General features: G+C 36.4%; 1 protein-coding gene across 1 annotated transcript; it reads right to left on the bottom strand.

The window, feature by feature from the left end:
* Positions 1-6,861, bottom strand: LOC114761088 (homeobox-leucine zipper protein ANTHOCYANINLESS 2). Its single transcript, XM_028950409.1, has 9 exons — positions 6,383-6,861; positions 6,022-6,236; positions 5,807-5,924; positions 5,012-5,701; positions 4,709-4,810; positions 4,416-4,628; positions 2,610-2,784; positions 2,146-2,513; positions 1-680 (listed from the first exon to the last, which is right to left on the bottom strand). The coding sequence occupies exons 1-9, from the start codon at positions 6,527-6,529 to the stop codon at positions 294-296; spliced, it is 2,415 nt and encodes an 804-aa protein (XP_028806242.1). The 5' UTR covers positions 6,530-6,861; the 3' UTR covers positions 1-293.
* Between the last annotated feature and the right edge of the window lie 1,644 nt (positions 6,862-8,505).

The raw sequence follows: 8,505 nt of genomic DNA on the forward strand, positions 1-8,505 counted from the left end.
GGAAACAAACAAAAGCCATGTGAGCACTTGTTAATACAAAAGAGGCAAAGACAAAAGTCGCAGGTCAACGAGTCAATACCCGAACCACCATACACTCACTCGCACCCTATTCCAATCCCTCTTCTCCTCCCTCGCGGTTCGTTCTTGACTCCAAACCTCCTTTCATTTAACTATTCTCTTCTCTCTATATTGCCATTTACACCATCTCTGAATTAAATCTCTTCATCATGTTTCACAATCAAACAACCAAAATTACAAAAAACACAGAAGTTCTGTGAGCAAAATACATATCATCATGCAAGTCGCAGGGCGCTTTTGATCTTCTGAATGGTGCAGGAGATGAGGTTGTTCACCGTCTCCACGGACTCCACCGTGAGTTTTGCCGTCGGCAGACTGTTTACCAGAATCTGGAACCCTACTGTGAGGAGGCTGCCTTGGTGGTCACCGCCTCCGTCGGGGCTGCTGCCACCTTTGAGTAAACTGCCGCCGAAGCTGGATTGGCGGCCGTCGGGTAGAATGGCGAAACCTGAAGGCAAGAGAGCAACGTAGGCGGAGTCTCCGCCGCTCATCACGACGTTCAAGGATTGCACGTCGACCGGTGCATACACCACGACCGAGCACGACGGGTCGGTCCATGTCTCTTGCAGAATTACCATATTGCTCTCGTTAGGATTCACCGCCTGCAACCGCCAACACGTAATAACTTCATTATAAATTACACAACCATTTTTTTCTCATTTTAAATTTTAATTTTAACTAAAACAAACAAACAAATACAAACAAACTTTATCCAAACATGTTTAAAGAAACCTAAAAGGGTTTAAGAAATTAAAAAAATAAAGCACGGATGACGAAAAGTGCTATTTTTAACCAAGATAGAAAAATATAGATCCGAACTACTGAAGAGTAACAAATTTTAATAACTTATTTTTAATAACAAACTCTAATGTAAAACACTGTTGGATTTACACTAAGTTCCTCCTCCACATGATCTTAAACCCAAAAAACAAAGAGAAAAAGGAAATCTGTTCCGATTAACTGGATTAATTAACCAACATTCAACTATAAACATTTTTCTTTGTCCAGAAATAAATAAATAAATAGAGCCCTTGGGATTCAAGAAGAGGATGAGATTCACCTTCACATATTATTCAATAATACTACTTCCGGTCCTAATTATAAGAGCTAATTGACTAATTTGAAAAGATTAAGAAAAGAAGTTAGTTAGTTATTTGTAATAAATAGATATTGTCTTTCTAAAAATATCCTTACTAATCAAGTGTATTGGTTAGAACTACTATTATTAGAATGACTAACTTGAAAAAAATGCATAAATATGATAGACAAAGTGGATTAAGGTCTTATATTAAGAACTAAAATAAAAATCAAACAAAGTCTTATATTAAAGACCGGAAGTAGTATTACCCCCCAATTTCATTCTCATAAACTACTTTCCAAAATTTTATGTTCAAACCTAAGTCAATATGAGGACAAAAAAAAAACACACCCTCTTTGTCAAATAAAAAATTCACACACACAATCTCCCAATATGCTCAAAGAAAACTAAAAAAGGGTTAAGAAAGAAAAAATAAGCACAGATTAAAAGAGTAATCATTATTTTTAACTGCAAAATAAATATGGATCCAAGCTATCGAAAAATAATTTAAACTTTATAGACTGGGTGTGTTAGCTGAAAATAGAGAATAATTTTATATAAATTTGAATAATATAAAACCCATGCTTGGATTTGCACTAAATTCCTTCTCCCCATGATTTTAACCCAAAAACCAAAAAAGAAAAAGGAAATCCGTTCCAACTAATTGGATTAATTAATCAAGATTGAACCATAAACACTTTTCTTGGTCCAAAAATAAATAAGTATGTTGACTAAGAGAAACCCCTTGGGATTCAAGTAGACGATAAGATTCATCTTCATTTATTATTCAATAATATTTGTTACACGTGTACAATTAATTTTTCTACTCAAAATTACTTTTTTATTCCATTTCATTCTCTTACACCACTTTCCAAGATTTTAAGTTCAAACCTAGGTCAATATGTGGACAAACAGCGCAATAAAAGACTCGGCTCCGCTCATAAGAAAGTCAACATGCAAAGAAAACAGCAGAAAAAAACAGAACTTACGCTGGCACGAAGGAGAGACACACAATTTCCAGAACCTTGACCTTTGGCAATATGGACCATCTCCTGCATTGGTCCCCCATTCGACAAAATGTCCCACTCACTTCTCAGCTGTTCATCACGCAGGAAATTGAACAGACTCTCCCGGGACACCGGAATCCAAACGGAAGTCGCGGCGCTCAGCACAATCCCCGGAGGCTCGCCGGGGTCGTCCACATTCTTCCGGGTCATCACTTTCACATCATCACCAAGTGTGCCAATGTGAAGGCTGTCCCACTTGCGTGCCGACGATAAACAAACCCCAGAACAGAAGTTATTGGTCATGCGCTGTGCCAGCTTCAACAAACTTCTCCGACCAGCTTGGCTTAATGCTGCTAAAATATGTTGTTGCCATTGTCAATAAGGGTAAAAGGACATCGTCGTAGAAGCAGAAATTTAAGGAAACATTGTATTACATATGTTGTTACCTGTATGATCCTCATTGGGTATAGAAGATGACATGAGGATTGCCAAGCATTCACATTGCCTTTGAAGGGTGGCAATCCACCTATGAGCACCGAAGCCAAAGCCGGAATTCACCGCTGGCCGGTAGAGTTGGTGAACAACGCTTTCATCATACTGTGTATGCTCAACCCATGTAACCTGCAACAGTACAACTTGTATCCGGTCATTGTTTTATCTTAGATACAGACAAAACAATATGGTCACATTTGGTGTAATAACAAATTATTCTTTTTCTATGGCACTGAAAAAGAAAATAAAATATATATACACAATATCTATAATATCTTTGTCATTCTTATTCAACAATAAATATCACTTGTTGCTTCTACCTTTTGATTCAGCAAATATAAGATGCATTCTCATCTTCAAAGTCACCTTTTCATCTAATTTTCCTTTCTATTCCATTCCATTAATATTATATGGCATCGAATCGACTCGATTCTAGTCAGAATTTCATAAGTGGCAAGGATCTGATTTGGAAATCGAGGATGTCATATCATGTCTAAAGCTAATTCAGGATTAAACTGCTAATGAAAGAGAACTGCTCATCTTTTCGCCACGAAAGCATGACACGACAAAGTTACCTGACATGAGAATATGATACCCAGCTACAAACTTTCATTTTTCTTAACTAACTCGTACCTATAGAAGATCATGCACATGATAGGAGTTATTGATGTTAGATACTTTAGTGAGACAAAATTTCGACCAAATGTTGAGATGGTTAATCTTAATTCAAATTATACAAATAGAAAGCAGTACTAGTTGAAAAATCATCACTAATAATCAAGGTAATATATTAAATCCATATGGAATCACATTATTCACAAAGCTTGAATAGCATGGCTCCTCTCAGGCTCGGTGCAACTAAACTTTTATGCTTCCTATATTTCTTTACATATTTCAACGGTTTAAATGTTTAAAAAAAAAAAAAAAAAAAGGTTTGTAATCTTCAAGAAATATTATCTCTTGCATAGAAAAAATATATACTTCATCTATAAGGATAAACTGCTGCAATGAAAGACATGGTATTAGAAGGCAAAAAATGATTACCTAAATCCACGCTTAACTACATAGGAAACCGAAGCCACTAAACCCTAGCCTCACCACATATTAATACCCCAACTTAGAACCCGGCTGAGAAATCATAATGTTAAGTCAAAACCAAAGCAGACGTCAAAAACTGATTTAAAAATATATATATATTCATTCTAAACAAAGTTCACAGGATAATTATTAAAAATCTTGATTTGAGAATCTTCCAACGGCACAGATTGCAATAAAAGTGTCACCTGGCACTATTACACTCTATTATAATTCAAGGGTGCTGAATCCAGGTCATTGTGACCTTGCCCACAGTGAAAATTGGTAAGATAACATAGAAGAGTTAGGTATAGAAGCATCTAATATATTTTTTTATAATAGAAAGATTGAAGAACCCAACATTTTTTTAACTTCTATGCACTGATAAACCCTATAAGATGCTGAGACAGAAATAAGGATTCATGAATACAGACAGAAAGCAACCCAAACTTCGAAATTACAAATTATAGCATAACAATTTAACTAAGGGCTCATCTTTTTCAACAGGATACCAATAAGTCAGCCCCTTGGGTAAAGATCCATAATAATATATCTAAAATACATGTAAATCTGAGTATTATAACTGCAGCCAATCAGTTATGTCAATTGGACATATAAGCAAGGATGCATGCATAGCATATGAAGAAATAAAGTATTTAAAAAATGGAATTAAGAGCGTTGGTTACCTTTGAGTAACCATTGGGCATATCTTGCACAACACAGCCTGAAGGAAGCCTCCTACAGCTCACGAACGGGTGGCCATTGATTGAACTATGGCCCATCTCAACCGAAACATCAACCACAGCCCACACACCTTCTGTATGCTGCTTGCAGAACCGGAGAAATCTCAATTGACGCACAGGGACAAGCGGCGAAAGCAATTGAACCTCAGCATGCATCTAACAAGGAAATATTTTCCTATCAGTTCCAGCCATATATGGCTAAGTTCAGAAATCATAGGGCTGAGAAAAAAACATACCACTTGCAAAGCACCATTTCTGGTTCCACCCATACCATTGGATATTACATCAACGGTTGCACCTCTAGCTATCAAGGAGGGAAACATCTCTGCCCACCGGTTCTATTGACACAAGTGATTGATTAACATGATATATCCAACAAACCTTAAAATTTCTAGACCAAATCAAATTGTTCTACCAGATGACTAGTATCAAGTATGCAATACAGTACAGCTCAACCAGAGGTAATTAGCAAAAAACAAATTCACTAATTAAAGCTTAAATTCAATCAATTTATTTAGTAAAGGTTAGATTTGCCATACTGCATCCATCAATGTCTCCATGAGGGCTAGACTGTTTATGATGACTATCCCAGTTTCCCTTGTAGCTTCAGTTATAAAACCAGCCGGTTTCGGGCCAATACAAGGAGAAATTAACCTGTCATACTCCTCGTGGTCCAGTATCTCTTTCTCACCACCCAAACACTTAATCCAGAGAGGGCTATCTGCCCGAGCCATCTTCATTAATTCCTCCATAGCAGACAGTGCAAGATCAATGAGCATAGACCTATCCGCCTGAATTTCGCCACCCATCATTCCCATGTGAGATCTGATCCGGGGCATCACTGAAGGTGTGCCCAGAATGCCTTCCCCTAGATCAAGCCCCATTGGCAGGGAAGAACCTAGAGCACTTGAACCACCAATTTCGCTCCTTCCTATAGCAAGTTCAAGACCAGAATTTGAACCCAGAACAGCAGTGGGGCTGGCCAAGGACGAGAGTGGCCTACCCAGGAACTTGTTCGCCAAGGAACATATTCGATTCAATTCATCCTTAAGCCGAGCATTTTCAATTCTGAGATGGTGGTCCTCAAATGAAATTTGGCCAGGAATCGCTGGGCCACCACATCTATTACACATCGGGTTGGACATGGCTTCCTTTATCATACTATTCTCAGCTCGGAGTTTCTCATTCTCTTGTCTGAGAATCATATTCTCATGGCGTTCTATTTGAGTCTAATTCAAGAAGAAGCAAGTCCCTATCAGTACACTACACTAATCTGCAAATCCTATCAACGTGAGACAAATAACAAAGCTATATATCCAACATAGTCCAATTACCTTCATTTGTGTTCTTCTATTTTGAAACCAGAACTTGATCTGTTTATTCTCCAAGCCCAGCCTCTTACTAAGTTCTGTCCTCTGCTTCTCATCAGGATGAGGACACTCCTTGAAGAATCTAAAACAATGTGAAAAACCCATCATTCTTCTAAATATGGCACATAAAAATCACCAACTTGTGAATATAAAATTGCGGAAAATTCATGAAGGCATACGCTTCAAGCTCTTGAATTTGATGAGGAGTGTGTCTGTGATATTTCTTTCTTCTCTGAGGCTGATCATCGCCGGCGTCCTGATCATCACCGGAAACTCCTTCGAAATTATCACTCCCAGACCGACTCTCATATTCATCATCCCTCATCCTACCCATCAAATTATGATCAAATTCCCCAATAAGACCCATATCACCATGGCCCTCCATTTTCTGTTGCTGCAGAATCAAATCATCAGAAACAACAGCAATATTGAACAACAAAAAGAACAAATCTAATCTTTTTTTTTTTTTGTTTTAACTTTATAACGAGATATATATAGAGAGAGGGAGGAAGGGAGGGAGATCAATCAGATGAAGCATACAGCTGAAATAGAGGGAGAATGCAGAGTTGGCTCAACAATTGAACCACTGGGGATATAGAGATTGTGTGGAGAAATATCAGCCACAACTCTTGCACTCCCACAGCTGTAGTTTCTACTATTGCTCCTAACTAAACCGTCAAACCCCATTAAAAAAATATAAACAAAAAAGGGAAAAAAACGAAAGGAAAAGAAAAACGGAAGGACCCTTTGTCTCCCCGAAGCTTGGCATATAAATCTAAGTATTTTCTCTCCGACCGCTTCTCCTCTTCTTCTTCTTCTGGGTTTGTTTCGAAATTGTCCCTATAATTGCTTTGACCTCGAAACCAGATTTCGAAAATTTAAAAAGTGACTAATGGGGTTTCTTTTCCTTCCTCACAAGTAAAGACACAACCAAAAAGGCGCTCGCTTGTCAACGCCATGCATATCTCCGAATTAACTCTATCTCACCCAGGAAGAAGACAAGAGACGAAGCCCCATATTTCTGATCCCTTGTAGTTTGTTCAGACCAGCCCCTCAACTTCGTGAAAGCTAAACAGTGAGAGAGGAAAAAATGGAATTATAAAGGAGAAAAAGAACCCATAAACTTCTTTTCTTTTTCTTTTGGGTTGTGAAAGTATACGAGCACAATTGACCTATACCTTGTCCGTATTGAAGACGTCGAGAGAGAAGGAATATATAAAATCTGAGAGGGGAAAAAAAAACAAAGATTGGGATATATAGTTTATATTAGGACTTGCAATATCCCTCTGTTCACACTCCCCTACCTTGACTTTTCAAGGGAATCATATCAAATCTAAGCAAAAATACGAGACCCTTGAGATGAGAGAGGACCATTCTCTTTCTCTCTCTTCACTGATGATACAAGTGAGAAATGGAGAAAAGGTGGATGGAATAGAAACCAAACCAGGTACGGAGAAAACGATACCTTTAATTTGACAGCGATCACTGTAAAAGGCCTAAGGCTAAAAGGCCCAATCGTCTCTTTGGTTGCGAACACAAGAAAAGTTGCACTTTCTCTCTCCCTCTCTCTGAAATCTGTGGATGCGAAAAAGACACAGAAAAGTTGAAGTTATAAATTATAATACACAAAAAGGTGTTGGTTGGAAGACAATGGTTAAAAAATAGCGGAGCTGACTAGCAACGCGACGAGTCCGACTAACCAGAAAGTCAATGTCTTTCTGCCTTCTTTTGATATTATTATTTTAAAATAATCAAAATCCTCTGCCTGCTTGCACTGCGATATTTTATTAGTACAATATAAGGGCTTGGCACACGTGGAATTTCAAAAATAAAACTTTGGAGTAGTATTGATGGAGAAAACAGCAACCAACATCCTTATGTTATTTTTCATATGCATTCAATACTATAATCTTGTTTATATTGCATCCAGTGGAATAATATTATTCACACCCTGATTTTACATTTATAATGAATTTAACACTATAAACCATAAACAACATTGGGGTGTTAAATATAACTAAATCCTATCATTAGAGGTGTTGCATGTTTCACAAGAATAACATTAAGCTGCTGAACACATCACAAATAATATGAGAATGTTATATGCATCTAAAAACAGTCCAAATAGCACCACATGCTACTTTATATTTATTTATTTACTTTTGCCATCACCTTTTAGTGTTATTTGTAACTAGCAAAAGATTGTGTTAGCATGCGTTTATAATATTTATATTATACTCCCTTAGTCTTAAATATAGGAGCTGATTAAGAACTTAATTTTAATTCTAAATACAAGATTTATTTTATTTTATTTTTTTGTATTTATTATTTTTTAAAACTAATATAAATTAATATTACGTAGCTAGGATACTTTGAAAAATTATGTTATATTTATTATAATTAAATAATTTATTAGCTTATTTTATTTATTTAAATTAGTTAGTAAATTTTATATTAAATATCGGAGGAGCAATTTATTTTAGAATAAAAAATCTAAAAAAAAATAATACATATTATTCACACGTTATAAATAAGCATGGGACGAATCTAATTATATGTGCATATAACTTACATAAATAATGTATTGTTTTTTTTCCTTTCTTTTAGTAATATTCTTTATCCTCCAACGTATAATTAATCTCTTTTAAAATGTAGAAAATAAA

This window comes from Neltuma alba, unplaced genomic scaffold (assembly GCF_004799145.2).
Source record: "Neltuma alba isolate B1F8T4 unplaced genomic scaffold, ASM479914v2 tig00011081_pilon, whole genome shotgun sequence".
NCBI lineage: Eukaryota > Viridiplantae > Streptophyta > Magnoliopsida > Fabales > Fabaceae > Neltuma > Neltuma alba.